At 37.1% G+C, this 17,186-nt stretch overlaps 1 protein-coding gene across 1 annotated transcript; it reads left to right on the plus strand.

The window, feature by feature from the left end:
- Nucleotides 1–1,205: 1,205 nt before the first annotated feature.
- LOC121268852 (LRR receptor-like serine/threonine-protein kinase FEI 1) lies at nucleotides 1,206–17,177 on the plus strand. The gene is made up of 14 exons (XM_041173114.1): nucleotides 1,206–1,385; nucleotides 2,303–2,532; nucleotides 2,909–3,041; nucleotides 5,143–5,214; nucleotides 5,316–5,387; nucleotides 7,009–7,080; nucleotides 7,265–7,336; nucleotides 10,531–10,602; nucleotides 10,933–11,030; nucleotides 11,264–11,431; nucleotides 11,553–11,885; nucleotides 12,753–12,998; nucleotides 14,248–14,381; nucleotides 16,538–17,177. The coding sequence occupies exons 2-14, from the start codon at nucleotides 2,436–2,438 to the stop codon at nucleotides 16,754–16,756; spliced, it is 1,788 nt and encodes a 595-aa protein (XP_041029048.1). The 5' UTR covers nucleotides 1,206–1,385; nucleotides 2,303–2,435; the 3' UTR covers nucleotides 16,757–17,177.
- Nucleotides 17,178–17,186: the final 9 nt, after the last annotated feature.

Genomic DNA, 17,186 nt, shown 5'->3' on the forward strand with positions numbered 1-17,186 from the left:
CCGAAGCCCTTCTCCTCCGTCTTCCACTTTGGCACAAACCGGTCACCTTCTTTTGCGCAAAAGCGTCATCCTCTCCCTCGAAGCCGGTCACTTTCTCCGGTGTGGAAGGCTCATCCTCTCCCTCTTCCTACAAAGGTCAGACTGAAATACTTTTGGTTTTGATGTTGGTTTTTTTTATGCTAAGATCAAGTTGAATGTGAGGTTATTTGTAGAGGATATAATAGGGACCAAAAAAGATACAAAAAAGAAAAAGAGAAACTTCACACCTTGTTGTGTAAACGTGCATTATTAGTTCACTTGAAATTTTTTAACTTGTGCTTTTTTTTTTCCTGTCACATAACTACAAAATTTCTCAAGTTTTTCATTGGTCCTGGTTTTGGCTCAAATGTTTTTAGATTATGGATTGCCATTAATTCTTATGCTTTTTAGCCTTCCAAAGAAAAAAAAAAAAAAAAAAACTCCTATAACTGTATCGACTTACTACCCATTCCATAATGGAAAATGGCACAAAGAATTCGACGAGAAGGGGGCGACGGAAGAAAACCATAATGGGGACGACGGAACTTGGTGGTGTGACGACGTCTCGCTATGGCAGTGATGGAGCTGGTGCGGTGAGGTTGTGATCTGCGTACTATGCAACGACAAGGCAAGTTCGAAAGAGAAATCGTAAGGTAAACTTGAACTTGATTATGAAAATCAGCTCAAAACATCTATTTTTTAATTCGTGTAAGCTTACCTGCATGTCATTTTGTGATTGAAAGCTATTATTCTTAGGAGTTCAATCCGATCATTTCAAAGAGGAATTGTTATTATAATAGGCAAAAATTAATAATGTGGTAGAAGAGAAATGATAGTTGCAGTCATGAGTATGTAGACGTCGCGTAACTATTTTAAAAAAAAAGTAAATGAATATAAAATTCATATAAAAAAATTAATTTTTTAAAATAATTACATAATATTTTTCACCTCATTATTATATATACCATTACTCGTGTTCAAATGCATTTACGATCGGTTGACCCAAAAAAAAAGGATGTGTCCGACGTGTCGTGGATTGTGTACGATTAGAACCGGTGGCAGCCTGGCAGGGTTTTGTTCTTGAAAGAAGAGGGAGAATTGGGGCGTCGGTCGCACGTACCGAAGGTCTGCGTTGGCACGTGGGAAGCCACTTTGTTGCCATCGATGGTGCTGATGCCTCATAGTCTTGCTATTACCAAGCACCTATTCCCCACACTCACTCTCGTCACTCTCTCTCTCTCTCTCTCTCCCCCGGAATCACTCAAATCTTAGATACTTAACACTGAGAAGTGAGGGCGGTCTTTGTTTTTATCTTCTTTTTGCAGCTCAACCTGCATCTCTCTCTGCATCTCAGATCGAACCCGCCGGTGCGTTTGGATCCTTCAATTTTCCCTAACATTAGCTCAATTCCGGCTCAAGATTTCTCTAAAGTCGTTCTACTCGCAAATTCTTTTTTTCTTTTTCTTATAAATGGGGATTTTCTGAAGCTGGCGTCAGTGTTTTGACTGATGCATTGTTTTTTCTTTGGAATTATGAATGTCCTTGTTTTTTTGGGCTAGAGCATCAAGCTCTAAAAAATATTTAATCTGTGCGTATTAGGGCTTAAGCTTTAAACTTCTGTTAGAGTTCAGACTTCCAAACTTCTAGTAGAGTGTCTAAGCCTGATCGATTTGTGGAATTTCCCTTAGGCTAATTTGATCAGTTATTAGTTTCTTTTTAATATTTAATTTCGTATGGGCTGTTAATTTGGAATGTTAGGTACTTTGATTTTATTCTTTTTACTGTAAAATTTGAAAGTCTGGCTGTCTGTAATTTGTGTAATTACTTTGATTTAATAATGTAAGTTTTGGAATTACTTTTGTGTTAAATAATTCAACTGGCAGAAGTTTGATTTAAATGCTTTAATTTTAGCAGTTAGTAACTTATAGTGGACCAGTGGTGTGTCCAACCGCCAAAAAGGAGGCGGGGTGTCTGTGGGATGGTTTGCTGTTCTCTGATTGTAGCTAATTGTGCATTTTATATTGCTTCCAATGATATTTTTATAGAATAATGTTATATACAGTCATGGACTGCGTAATTACCGTGCAATCGTTTTGAAAAAGAGTAGGTCTACTATTAAAAAATAAATTTTTTTTCATATAGATTTCATATTTATTCACTTTTTTCAAGGCGATTGTGCGACGCTTGCACACTCACGACTACAAATATCATTTCTCATTTTTATATATTCTTGAATACATTTCCTTGTTGCCATTGTAGCTAAAGTTACGTTTTTTTCTTCCAGGTCATATTTTTCTTTCTTTTACGGCTTCTAGATGTTGTCATCACCCAGATAACCATATGTTCACGGCAGGCATTCTAGAGCTTGGTGTGTCAGATGATTTGTAGTGGCTATATTATGCTTGATCAGTGCCGCAATGGGCGTCTGTCTGAAGGAGTGGCTAGGGCTGTGGCTTCTTTGCATTCTACTGATTCTTATCGCAATGAACGAAATTGGAGCCATCAGTCCTGATGGTGTGGTTTTTATGTATTTGTAATTTTTTTTTTTTTTTAAACTGCCCACTTCTTTTTTTATAAGTAACTACCCACTTGATTCTTGATATCTCAAAGTAGTAACGCTCTGACGATTTATTTATCATCATTATTGTGTACATTTTAATCAAAACCATGTTTCTTGTACTGGGAACGGTTCTCTTTGAGATTGCTACTTATTCTTGTATTTGCCACTGGTTGAGTTTGGTGGAAGCACACACACACACACACACACAGATGTTGAGCATAAGTTGAATTTCTTGGTGGACTTTGTCCACATTCCTCTCTCTCTCTCTCTCTCTCTCTCTCTCTCTCTCTCTCTCAGTTGTATGTATCAACTTTGCTTTGTGATTTATAGGTGAGGCACTTCTAAGCTTCAGGACAGCAGTTGTTAGTTCAGACGGAGTCCTTCAATGGAGACCAGAAGATCCTGACCCATGTAATTGGAAGGGTGTGAAATGTGATTCAAAAACAAAGAGAGTAATATACTTGTGAGTTTCTTGAATAACCTCTAAATATGTATTCTATCTTTTTTCTCTTTGTTTCTCTTTCCATTACTTAGTGACTGCTTATTTGTTTCTTCTAGTTCTATTCCCGAAGTATATGGCCTTAAAGCATTGTTTAATGAATCTATGTTGTCCTTTGGATCTAACAATTTATTTCTTTTTATTGGTAAACAAAATTTTTAAGGATAGACAATAGCCCCAAGTACAAAGGAAATATACAAGAGCATCACCTATGCATGACAATCTAGTGATGCAAGAAATTCATGAAAGTCCATGCCCGTTAAAATCAATTATTTCCAATGGAATAAAGTATTAAAAAAGAAAGTTCTAAGGTCATCCATTGACCGTTCATGATCTTCAAAGCTTCTATTGTTCATCTCCCTCCAAAGATACCACCATAGGCAGGACTTATCAAAAAAGGCTTCACCATAGGCATATCGGAACTATCTTTCAGATATGAATTCCCTGAAGACATCTTCAAGAAGTTAGAAGATCGATCACCCTTCTCAGTATCACCCAAGCTAAACCCATCCTAGGAAAGATTTCATTCCATAAGGTCATGGCATTCTCACAATGAAGTAGTAGATGATCAATTGACTCCCCACTCTTTTTGCACATGCAACACCAATCTGTGACAATCATTCAATGCCTCCTTAAGTTGTCTAAAGTGAGGATCTTCCCCAAGGAACCCATCCATGCAAAGACATTGCCTTTAGGGAAGCCTGCATACACTCTTCCACAGGAATGGATTTGCATCATGTGTATTAAGGAATTAGAAAAATTAGCAGCAGATGAACTCCCCTTTCTTAGAGGGGTGCTAAGAAATCTTTTCTTCATCTCCCCCCCTTCATTCGAGTAGAATACACAAGATTGTAGAACTCGAAAAATGTATCAACTACCCAATCTTGAGCATCTCTAAGAATGTAATATTCTATTGGGGAACACCATTGGATAAGACTAGAAGTTCCTCAATCAAGGGAGGCTTCCTGCATTCTCGCTATACCAAAGATTTCTGGATAAGCTTCCTTGAGTGCCCCATCACTACACTATATGCCATGCCAAATTTAATTTGGACCTGTCATCCACCTCAAAGCGAGTATATCTAAAACATGTATCCCATCCTCTTCTTATGTGCTTTCAAAGCTCCACCTCATGTGACCCGCAACTTGTTTGAACTCCATCCTCTCCATTCTCCACCATATTTGATTTAATGACGATCTTCCCCAAAGCCCCCCGTTCTTGTTGGTATCTCCATAGCCATTTACCCAATAAAGCCTTGTTAAAAATCTGCAAATTCCGGATACCCAATCGACCTTTTGAAATTAGGAAATATACCGTGGCCCATTCCGGATATGGCAATTACTTCGTAAGTGCATGTACAATAAATACAAACAAACCTTCTTAAGATTTTGCTCTTGATAATCATGGGAAGCAGATAATGATTGATGGAGGTGGTGCTTGTAGTTTTAATATGTTTTTCAATAAAAATACTCCCTTACCATGCTCTTATGTTATCTTTCAAAAAGGAACAAATTTTGTCCCTATTTTTGTTGTGTGTCATATTTCTTTGAACGCTATTTTGAGGGTGACTAGATCATCCAAAGTCAACCAAGTTTGCTCTTTTCCATGCCAAACCTTAGATGTGATTCAGTTGTATTTTTTTCATGCTAATTCATCCGAGAAAGGCATACTTAATTCTTTCAAACATTGGATGCCAATAAATTCCTTTAAGATGGTCTTTTCAATGGGTCATTATCTTTAAGGCTTCTAACTCTGTTTCATGAAGAAACTATAATATTGAAGTTTTGTTGTGCTTATGCTTCATAAATGGGATCTTTAGTTTCATTGAGGATAAGACAGGATATTTCAATTTTCCTGAAGATGGAGGTTTTTTCGTTAAGGAGCAGATATCCTTCATAAACCTCTTTTCGACAACTTCAGTGGATTATGTAATGCATGATAAATTATGATGCATGAGATAGAGAATGTGTAATGGACACCTTCTAGGACATAGTTTAGCAACTGTAATTAAATGTATTGTCGCTGAATTATGATACTAAATTTACTTTTCTTAATTATCTTCCAGGAGTATTCCTTATCACAAATTGAGTGGATCTCTATCTCCTGATCTTGGGAAGCTGGAACACTTGAAGATTTTGTATGTTTTTGCTGGTTCTTTTTTTTTTTCTTGTCTAATATGCGTGCTGCATCAAAATGTGTGAACTTCTGCTGATGCTATTGTGATAAATCATGTTGTAGAGCTCTTCATAACAACAACTTCTATGGGACAATTCCTTCAGAGTTGGGAAATTGCTCACAATTACAAGGAATGTAAGTACCACCATGGTTTCTCTTACAACTGATGTTTGTACATGTTTATCAACTAAATGGTATGTGATTTTATTGCTTACCTTTTTTTCTCCCCTCCAGTTTGAGAAATGATGTTTAGTTGTTAAAGACCATGAATTGAAGTACCTCAATACATGCAAATTCCATGCTTCTTGCTGTGGAAATTGCTTCTCTAGTGCATTGTAAATACATTATAAATCATATATGTGCCGCATCCATGGCATGAATTTTGAAAAGCAATCTTCTGGATGCTTAGGGCTCAGTCTTATCTGCTCCATGCCTACCAAGAATAAAGAATGGCAAAGGTGCCCTCCTTCTAGGGATAATTTGTGCTCATTAACTTATATATAGTTGTCATTAAATGATGCATGTAAGCAAATTGCCTTGCCAATGGAGGAGCTAGGACTTCTGCTGGACATTTTTGTCCATCTTAAATGATTTAACCTTTCTAACTTTCTTTGTATACATGTTTCTTAAATATAATTAGTTGTTTCTTTTGAAGTATTCTTGCCCATCCCCTCTGCAATCTTTCTTCTATTAATTATAGGAATTATTTCACATATGAAAATGTAGTGTTAAGATCTATTATATAAGTAGTTAAGGGAATGATAGAAGCTTGAGTGAGGTTTAAAATATTCAGTCTGTCCTTTGTTTATCCTTCATGTCTTTAGCATATAAACGGATGTGGTCAGTATTGTAATTTGTAGTTTATTAGCCTTGATTATCATAGTGACTTAATGATGAATTGGCCCACCGAGTCTTGTATATTTATTTGCTAATGATAATGAAGAATCCTGCCTGGAACTTCATGTCCTCATGCCTCAAGAAAGTAAATGGACGTGTCTTTGTCTTGTGTTGATTATGATTTCTTTTTTATTTTGTAGTTAATTTCTAATTTTCTTCATTGAATAATGAAGAGACTTAGCAATGCTGCTTTTATTCAAGTGCTTCCTATGGTTGGGCAGAAAACTAATACACAATCTAAGGGTTTTGGGAACGGCTCCCTTAAAGAAATTACACTACATTTAATATAAATCTATAAAGGAATTACACAAAAGTAAATCCACAAACTGATGTGGCTTGATGTAGTGCGTTAGATTGTAAAATTACTTTTAATGCAAAGTAGATCTAACGCATCACATGAAGCCACGTTAGTTTATAAGTTTACTTTTGTATAATCTCTTTGTGTCTATAGTAGTTCTCAAGAGAAGTCCTTGATATTTCTTACAATTGCTTCTATAGCTTACTGATACCAGTGCACTTGGATACCACTGAGAAGATTCCATTGAGAAGCTTGTCTGAGCAGTCCTCCATAGGATAAGGACCCATGCTAATATTTTATAGATTTGCCTAGACCAAAGTTCATTTGCTTTCAGCTATTTAGATAATATTATTCATGTTAGCTTGCACATTCTATTAAATCTTTCTAGTGGGGCTCATGGCACTTGTTGATTAACTTTGTGCATGAGTAAAATTTATTTTAGAGTGGTATATCGACTTGGCGATCTAATCACATCTCGGTGGTTACATCATTATTTTTTATTTTATAACTGGGAGGTCCTATGTGTTCACTAATGAGAGGAAATGCTGATGTCTTCTACAGGTACTTGCAGGGTAACTATTTGAGTGGATCTATTCCCAGTGAATTGGGAGAGCTTTCAGAGCTTGAAACTTTGTAAGTTTTTTTTTTTCATGTTCATCATTCCACCTCGTAAGAAAACCATATGCAACTTGTACTGAAACTTAGTAGCACTAAGCTCAAATCCAATTTCTAATATTGTATTTTACAAGTACTTATCAAAAGAATATCTTATTTTATAAGTGAATTTCAGTTAAAATTGTGTCTTCTGATATTACAGGGATATTTCGAGCAACTCTCTGAGTGGATATATCCCTCGGTCACTTGGGAAGTTGGATAAGCTTAATACTTTGTGAGTGTCTCCTCTGGTATTATTTTTTTATAAGTAAGATAACATTTTATTAATAGAAGTAAATTGGCATAGCCCAAGTACGCAGGAAGTATACAAACAACATACAGCTAGTTACATAAAAAGGAGCTAGAAAGGGATACAAGAAAGTCATTGAAGCAAGCTCCATTAAGAACTCAAGAAGATGACCAAAGAAATCAAGAATGGAAGAAGAAACTTCTTAGCTCATCCGGAGAACGTTCCTTGTTTTCAAAACTTCTACCATTCCTTTCAATCCATAAGCACCACATGATACATAGATGAATCATCCTCCATACATCCTCAATATGTGAATTGGCCCTACATCGTTGCCAACGAGCAAATAAATCAACCACCATCTTGGGCATTACCCAAGCAATGCCCGATCTATGAAAGATTTCTGCCCATGACATTCTGGCCACCTTGCAATGAAGTAAAAGACGGTCATCTGATTCTCCATTTTTCTGACACATATAACACCATTCCATTACTACAAGACCCCTCTTTCTCAAATTATCCAATGTCAAAACTTTCCCAGGAGCTGCTGTCCACCCAAAGAAGGCAATTTTAGTTTTCCAAATAGGTTTCCAAGGGAACAAAGTATGATTTTGGCTTGGAAAACCCTTATACAATGACCGAACAGAAAACTTCTGATTCCCAATCTTCATCCACAACATTAGTCCACCTCATAATTACCAAATTGCAAGGAAGACAATAAGTTATAAAAATAAAAAATGATTCCAATTTCCCAATCATGAACACCTCTACTAAAATAAACATTCCACAAAGGGAACCCACTAGAACAATCTAACAACTCAGACACTGAAGCCTCCTGATTAAGGGCCATCCTAAAAAGAGAGGGAAATGTGGTCTTAAGAGCTGAATCACCACATCATAAGTCATGCCAAGATTAAATGGGCTTGCTTTTGAGTCTATAGATATTCTGACTTCAAATTGGTTGGAGAGACTATTTGAGGAGGAGGTAACCTTGTGGTTAAAGGGATGGCAAGGGACAAAGCCCCAAGGCCGGATGGTTTCTCTATGGCATTCTTTCAAGAGTGTTGGGAGGTTGTAAAGGGAGACATAATGAGTGTTTTTCATGAATTCTTTGCCTATAAAAAGTTTGAGAGATGTCTTAGTACGACTTTTCTTGCACTCATCCCTAAAAAGATTGGGGGGGGGGGGGGGGGAATGGTGTGTTGTCCAAAGGAGTTGGGAGGTTTGGGGGTGTGTAGCCTGTCCTTTTTTAACAAAGCCCTCTTGGGGAAGTGGTTGTGGAGATTTCAACTGGAAGAGGACTCACCGTGGAGATTGGTTATTGTTCGGAAGTATGATTGTGATTGGGGGGATGGTGCTCCAAGGAGGGCAGGGGTACCTTTGGTGTAAGCCTTTGAAAATTTATCAGAAAGGGGTGGGAGGAGTTCGTAAAACACACTAGTTTTGAGGTGGGAGTAGGGACAAATCAGTTTTTGGTTTGATGTATGGTGTGGTGAGTAGGGGTGCAAATGGTCCGGTCCCGCGATAGACCGAATATCCATCATTTGTCCAGACCGGACCGGACTGAACACCCAAAGGGACCGGATGGGACCCGGTCGGTCCGGCCTAATTTTTTTTATTTTTTTAAATAATTAATAAAAAAATTTATTTAAAATACTAAATTAAATTAAGTGACTTATTAATATGGATTATGTAACAAATTCAATAAAAAAATATTTTATATAGTCAATGATAATAAATTAGATGAAAATTATATTATTAATTTATATAATTACTGTATAATTAACTAATTGATATTATATATTAGTTAATTCATAGAATATTAACAAGTATTAATAACATATTTAAAATTTTATATTGTTAATAGTGATAGGTTAGATGAAGATATATATAAAATATTGTTAATTTATAGAATATTAACAAGTATGAATAATATATTTAAAATTTTATATTGTTAATTGTACAATTATTATATATAAAATATATATATATTTTTTATTTTTCATTCGGTCCGGTCTGGTCCGGAAAAACCCTGGACCGTGGACCGGACCGAAACTTTTCGGTCCTCTAAAATGTGGACCGGACCGGACTGGTCTAAGTCTCGGTCCGGTCCGAAACGGTCGGTCCGGTCGGTCTGACCGGACCGTTTATCACCCCTAGTGGCGAGAGTGCTTTATTTACTGTTTTTCCAAGTGTTTTCAGATTGGCTGCAAATCAGCAAGCCGCTGTCTCAGATGTAATGTGTTGTGCCGAAGGGAATGTTCTATGGAATTTGATCTTATCTAGAAATGTGCAAGACTAGGAAGTGGATGAAATAACAGGTTTTTACAGTCTTTTATATTCCAAGAAGTTAGGAGGAAACGGGAGGGATAAAATGTTGTGGAAACATTCAGGGCAAAAAAAATTTTCTGTTAAGTCCTTCTATAAAGAGCTGGCAGCTCATCAGCCCATTCGGTTCCCTTGGAAAGGTATTTGGAGAGTTCCTGTACCCCCAAAAGTCTCTTTTTTTACTTGGACTGCTGCTTTGGGAAAGATTTTGACGGCTGACAATTTAAGAAAACGTGGAATGATTGTGATGGAGTGGTGTTACTTGTAAAAGCAACGGCAAATCAATTGAGCACCTTTTCCTGCATTGTGAGGTGGCGAGGGAGCTATGGGCGGGTATTTTCAGCCGAGCCGGGTTGTCTTGGGTCATGCCTAAGAGTGTGGCAGAACTTTTAGCATGTTGGAATAGGCACCATCATTGCTCCCAACTAGCAGTGACATGGAGGATGGTTCCTTTGTGTCTATTGTGGTGTATATGGATGGAACGAAACGAGAGATGCTTCAACAAGAAGGAGAGAAATGTGGGGGAATTATGGAATTGTTTTGTGTTTTCTTTAGTTCAATGGTTGGCTGCCATTGTACTAAAGGGAGGGAACGTTCACGAGTTCTTGTTTTCTTTTCAGCTTTCTAGAATGTGATTAGGAGTCTCTTTTGTGTACTTCCTATGTACATGGGCATTGCCTAGTTTCATTCAATCAATAAAATTTCTTACTTATCAAAAAAAAAAAAAAAAAGATTATTCTGTCCACCTAGTATTATTAAAGCTTCATAATGTTTTTCTTTTTCCCCTAGAATGGCATTTGGAATATGTTTTATTGGAACTAATAATTATTGTTGTATTTTTGGAAATTCTGAAGCAACGTGTCAACGAATTTTCTGATTGGATCAATACCATCTGATGGTGTGCTAATCAACTTCCCAGAAAGCTCGTAAGTGCAACTTCTGATCTAATACCTTTACAATGTGTTTTTGATCATCAAGCAGCTCTCTGGTTAATAATGCAGGAGAGATTCTAGGGAGGTCTTCTCTATGCTAAGTTTATTTTCTTCTATTTGTTTTATTTGCTGGAAAGAAACAAGTATTTTGAATGATATGTTACTGAATACTGTTGATAAAAGGGTGGGCAATGGATTTCATTGCTACTTTACTCTTGAAAACAACTTTCCTTATGATCTGCAACCTGCCACAATCACTGATCAGCTGTATCAAGGCTGTTAGGGTACTTATATAATTTTTTTTTTCAATAAATTACCTGGCAGCTTTGTTGGCAATCGTGGCTTGTGTGGTAAGCAAATCAGCGTGACATGCAAGGATGATGGTGGAGGACCTGGAACCAATTCTCAATCTCCAACTTCAGGTAAATTATTATGCTTAGGAACATGTATTTTATTTTGCTGGAAACTGGATTATAGAAACTCCCTTTCCATTTATGAACACTATTTGTGTGGTTGTCGTACTGATGTACATAGATGGTAAGGTCCTGATGGGATTGAATAGTTTTTATGTTCAAAGATTTATATTTTTGACGCCATTGTGTTTGACACTTGATTAGTTTTGGTGACTTACGGAATCTAGAATTCCCTTTTGTAGCCCAAAATCAGGGTGCAAGAAAGAAGTACTCTGGGCGGCTGCTTATTAGTGCATCTGCAACAGTGGGTGCACTACTTCTGGTCGCACTTATGTGCTTCTGGGGTTGCTTTCTGTACAAGAAGTTTGGTAAAAATGATGGTAAAAGTCTTGCAATGGATGTCAGTGGAGGTACCTTTTATTGGCTAATGTCTGTTCTATTAAATCTTTTTGAGCTGTTTTTCATTGGGATCCCTGCCTACTAGAGATTGTAGAACTCAAGATCTCTATTTAATGAGTATTTATTTGTCAGGTGCTTCAATAGTAATGTTTCACGGAGATTTGCCATACTCTTCAAAAGACATCATAAAGAAATTGGAGGCTTTGAATGAGGAGCACATAATAGGTTGTGGGGGCTTTGGAACAGTGTACAAGCTTACTATGGATGATGGCAATGTATTTGCTTTGAAAAGAATTGTAAAAATGAATGAGGGCTTTGATCGTTTTTTTGAGAGAGAGCTGGAAATTCTTGGAAGCATTAAACACCGATACCTAGTGAATTTGAGAGGTTATTGCAATTCTCCTACATCAAAATTGTTAATTTACGATTTCCTTCCTGGCGGTAGCCTTGATGAAGCTCTTCATGGTACGGATTTTTTTTCCCTGTGATGTTATCTTCTTTGTTTCTGTAACTTTATAAATTGAATAGATGAACTCATGTCATAAAATTGTTGATCTGGCTGGACATTGAGGACATATGACTTGTAGAGTAACATAACGTGCCTGCCAAGAAATGACACAACGTGCCTGTAATTAGGAGGCATCTGAACCCCTAGGGGTTGACTCAAGTGGTAAAGGCCTTGGGCTTGGGGGTATGCTCCCCCTAGGTCTAAGGTTCAAACTCCCTTGGGTGCAAACAATCTCTAGGGGCCATTGGACTAGGGAATTTTCCTCTTGAATTACCCGAGGTGCACTTGCGGGAAACTCCTTGCCAAGGGCTTGTGTACCCTCGGAATTAGTCGGGACGTTGTTCCTGGACACCCGGTGCCAATCAAAAATAAAAATTAGGAGGAATCTGGAGGAAATTAGATTAAGTCCATTCCAGACATGATATTAGAAGTACATTGTTGCTTGATTTGCTTCTATGGAGCGTTCTTTATGTCGCTTGTCCTGGACAACTACATTCATATGTTGGCTGGTAGTCTTTTAGTTAAATTTTCAACCCAATGTAAAGAAAAAGAGATGAGTTATTTGTGAAATTATTGCAACTGCACATAGATGTGAAGGAAGCTGTATAGGTTTGTATGCAACTTATAAGTGGATGTTATGTGTTCCCAAGATTTCAGAATAGCCCAAAAAATTTTTTTTGACCAGTCAGAATAACCATTTACCATACGGTCCTTTCTTTGGGTTTAATATTCATGAGGTTATATTTCTAAAGTATATTGATTTATTGCATGGAACTAAGTCCCTTAGCCTGCAAAACAATAATGGCACCTAATGCATTTTATAGAAAGATCCGAGCAGCTTGACTGGGATGCAAGATTGAATATCATTCTAGGAGCTGCAAAAGGACTGGCATACTTGCATCATGATTGTTCTCCCAGGATCATTCATCGAGACATAAAGTCAAGTAATATTTTGCTTGATGGCAATCTCGAGGCTCGAGTGTCTGATTTTGGACTTGCCAAACTTTTGGAGGATGAAGAATCACACATAACGACCATCGTCGCTGGAACATTTGGTTATCTGGCCCCAGGTATGCAATGTCAACTGCAATTATCACTTGAACTTCAATTTTAAGATAGATAAGAAAATGGCTCTTTGTAGGTTTGTACCCATGAAGAGAGGCCAAACCAGTTGGAAAATAATTGGTTTTCTGTTTACCTATGTTGGTCACATGCTACCAAAAAAACTTCATATAATAGCGTAGCCCGTAAAATGGGTGTGGATATTGACTTTGCTCGTTCCCTTTATTTTTTCTCTAGTACATAATTTGCTTCAAGAGAGAAATGAAGATAAAACACAACCATTTCTTAAATAATTCATTAAGAGATTTTGTAAGTAGTTGCTCACCTGCATGATGCACTGGAATTATCGTTTTTAATTCTATTATATTTTCAGTTTTGTTTATAACCTTGTCATGAAGTTGTTTGAATATGGTGTGCTTCGATTACTAATTTTAATGAATTATATATAGAGCAAAGGAGATGAAAGATGGCATGGTATTCTTGACCTTTAGTATTCCATGGCCTTTTAAATTTATGGTAAGTTAATACAAAAATGGATGTCATGGCCCAGCAGGAGCAAAGCTATTACTTTGAAAATTATATAAAAGAAAAAAGACTATAGATATAGATGAAAGAAGAGGAAGTGTTCCTAACCTTTAAAATTCCCTGACTTTCCAAATTATTTTAAAATTAGGGTCATTTAACACGTGAAGGAATGGCGTGGCTCAATGGGAGTACAAGGTTTTGTAGCATATTATTGGCTTGATGTCTGGTACAATGAACTAGTAAAAGATTGGTAAATTGGAGTTTCTACTCCTTGCATAAGAGGTTCTCTGTAAATACTGGTAAATTTGATTTGCTACTCCTTGCATACAAGGTGTCCTGTAAATATGGAGGGATCAGTTGCCTAGGGTAAGGGTATGTTTGTAAAAGTGAGTATGTAGAATAAAAAGTTGTTTGGATAAAAAAAAACTTTAGATGTGTTTTGTATTGGCTTTTGTGAAATTTGTTTTGGTTCTTGTGTTTTTTGTCCCAATAACCGAGGCAAATGACTTAGATGAAAAAGATATTTTATAAGAAACTCCTAACTCAAACATAGCCTAAGTTCTCTCTGTTGATATTTATTATATGATGATCTAAGGAAGGAGAGGAGAGGTTCCTAGCATGCATATGCTGGCCTGTTCTCTTTTCTAAAGAACAAATATGGATCATATGTTGTTTTCACTTACAAATTGCATGGTGATCTATCTTTAATTCTATATATTGCTCAACTGGCAGAATATATGCAAAGTGGTAGAGCAACGGAAAAGACTGATGTTTATAGTTTTGGGGTTCTGGTGCTTGAAGTGTTGAGTGGAAAGCGACCAACGGATGCTTCGTTTATTGAGAAGGGCCTGAACATTGTTGGCTGGGTATGTCTCTTTCCTACGCTTATACTAGCAATCAAAATACTTTATTTTCAAACCATATTGGGAATTACTTTTTAAATGTCCCTTGTTTGGGAATTCCATTACTTTAGCTCCTCTATACCCTGCAATCTTTCTTGTGCTTTTCATCGACACTTGTCTCAAAATAAAACCCCATTCCCTTTTGATGGCCTCCAGCATATCCAATTTCTCTGGATTGCAGGAGTATGATAAAACTATTTCTGTGATTTAAGTTATGACTTGCCCTAATTTTCAGTGTTGGTCTTTGTGAGCATGATGAACACTCCGTTCCAATTGAATTTAGAAATTCTTAAAAAACAGCATTCAAGTGAAATATCTGCATTAACCCTTAGGGATTGGCTCAAGTGGTAAAGGCCTTGGGCTTGGGGGTATGCGCCCTCCAGGTCTAAGGTTCAAATCCTTTGGGTGCAAACAATCTCTAGGGGCCATCGGACTGGGGGATTTTTTCTTTGAATTACCCAAAGGTGCACTTGCAGGAAACTCCTTGCCGAGGGCCTGTGCACCCCCAGGATAAGTCAGGACACTGTTCCTGGACACCCGGTGCCAATAAAAAAAAAAAAAAAAAAAAGAAGTGAAATATCTGCATTGTCCTCATAAAGTTGTCTGCTGAACAAAGCCTTGTGAACTACTTGGGTTGCGTGTGAAAAAACATCTTAAAAAGCATGGACTTGGGTCATTGTCTACAAATTTGATCGATTCTTTGAAAATATCTCCTGAGAATAGTGAATACTCTCTTTCATTGTTCACTTTCCACCATTGAAAGTCTCAATTAAGTGAGTTTTCAACAGATAAGAAACTGGGTTGAACATGAAAAGCTAAACTGATCATATACATGAACATTGTGAAATTCTTTGAAATCTGGATCATCTTCAGTTAATAGATATAATTTGGAATTGGAATGGTTGCTGTGCTGAATTTTTCTTTTTTATGGAACTTGGTATTTATGTAACATGCAAATACCACCAAGAATGAACCTTAATAAAGGTTATTACATTCTTTTGCTGAGATTCTCCCTGGAGATCAAGTTTTATACTATAGAAAAAAAATAGAAATAATCCTCATTGTACGTAGCGATTGTTTAGTTTTCTCTGATTAATCCTTAGGAATGGAGTTCGTGCATTTGCCCATGCATGAAACGGAGGCAGAGAGTGCCTGCCATTGATAAGCTGGGTATTAGTTTCGCATCACACATCAGATATAAAAATATAACTGAGTAAAAACCTACTTATTACGGTACAAAGTATTAGAATAAGATTCTTTGAGATAAAAGAAAATTCAATCGAATCCTGTGGGCCCTGAAACACCCTACTCCATTTATTGGTTTTTGTCAGTATTAGCAAGATAAACTACTTTTTGGGCTACATCTTTCTTATTGTCTAACAAAAACTTTGAATAAATTGGAAAACAAAACTTCTTTTTAAGAATGGTAGCTAATATGGTTTCTGAAGCTTCCATTATCTTATAAGAATTGTAATCCTCTGTACAGAATAAATAAAAGAAAAACAAGAATTGTAATTCTTTTTCTTTTTTGTTTATTTGCTTTCGATCTCCGTCAGTGTCATTCTGTGTCCGCAAGTCTCTCTCCTTTTTGTTTTTTTTTTTCCTTTTCTTGTGAGATGTTTTCCCAGCGACAGGTAACAAGAGCGAGCTAATCTAGTTGGCCCTTTGTGACATTTGATTTTCCACTTTGCATGGTTTCTTTGTTCATGTAGTGCATAATTCCGAGAGCTCCATAATGATGGAAGAATCTGGGTAGGGCAACTTTGCTCAAGACTGGAATACTAACCCCATGCAGAACCACTTTCAATGCTCCCGGAACCACTTGAAACGATCTTCTGTAGATATGACTTCCAGCCTTTTGGTTCTGCAAAAAAAACTCTTGAAATAAATGGAGTGATCTGTACCTTTTGATTTGGAAATATCTAATTTTGGATTTATGCATTATTTGTTGGGTCTCTGGCAATGAATCTCATTTTTAAATGGAGCTTTTCGAGCGATAGCCTATCAGCTGACAGCCTCTTCTCACCACATACCCATCTACATGATTGCCATAAACTTGAGCATTTGCACTATTCTTCTTGTCAATTAGTTCTGCTAATCCACCAGTTCCTTTTATGCAGTTAAATTTTCTGGTCACAGAGAGTAGGCAAAGGGAGATCATTGATACGCAGTGCGAGGGGGTGCAGGCAGAAAGCCTTGATGCATTGCTCTCTGTTGCAATCCAGTGTGTTTCATCTAGTCCAGAGGATAGACCCACAATGCACAGGGTGGTGCAGTTGCTTGAATCAGAGGTCATGACCCCATGCCCAAGTGACTTCTACGATTCCAACTCTGAATGAAAAGGCCTTTTGCAAAGATGGAGGTGTGGAGTTTGTGTCCTTTGTATTTCTTGGAGTTGGAGAAGTAATGCAGCAGTTGAAAGGGGCTCAAAATCTGTAAAGCTTCAGTTGGCCATTTTGTGTTCATTCCTTCTGCAGATTTTGACGGTTACAAGGTGTGCTACATCGTCTGTGTCCTGTCGATGTCTTTCAGAGCATTTTGTTAGTCATCAATGGTAAATCAGGGCGCATTTTGCTACTTACACTGTCCTCATTTTACATAATCATGCTTTTGACTTTTCTGTCTTCTCTTGACTGTATCTCATCATGATTTATCCATCCCCTCCCCCTTCCCCCATTGCCTATGTTGTAATCTCCACCATTTGTTATTCTAAATTAAGTGTAAATCACATTTGTATAAATTGAAATTGTTTTCACTTTGGTTTTGTAA

This window comes from Juglans microcarpa x Juglans regia, chromosome 6D (genome assembly GCF_004785595.1).
Source record: "Juglans microcarpa x Juglans regia isolate MS1-56 chromosome 6D, Jm3101_v1.0, whole genome shotgun sequence".
Classification (NCBI taxonomy): Eukaryota; Viridiplantae; Streptophyta; class Magnoliopsida; order Fagales; family Juglandaceae; genus Juglans; species Juglans microcarpa x Juglans regia.

Coding starts and splice junctions, on each gene's coding strand:
- LOC121268852 (XM_041173114.1), top strand. CDS start 2,436: ATGGGCGTCTGTCTGAAGGAGTGGCTAGGGCTGTGGCTTCTTTGCATT. Junction 5,215..5,315: donor CTGGAACACTTGAAGATTTT/GTATGTTTTTGC, acceptor ATCATGTTGTAG/AGCTCTTCATAACAACAACT. Junction 11,886..12,752: donor CCTTGATGAAGCTCTTCATG/GTACGGATTTTT, acceptor TGCATTTTATAG/AAAGATCCGAGCAGCTTGAC.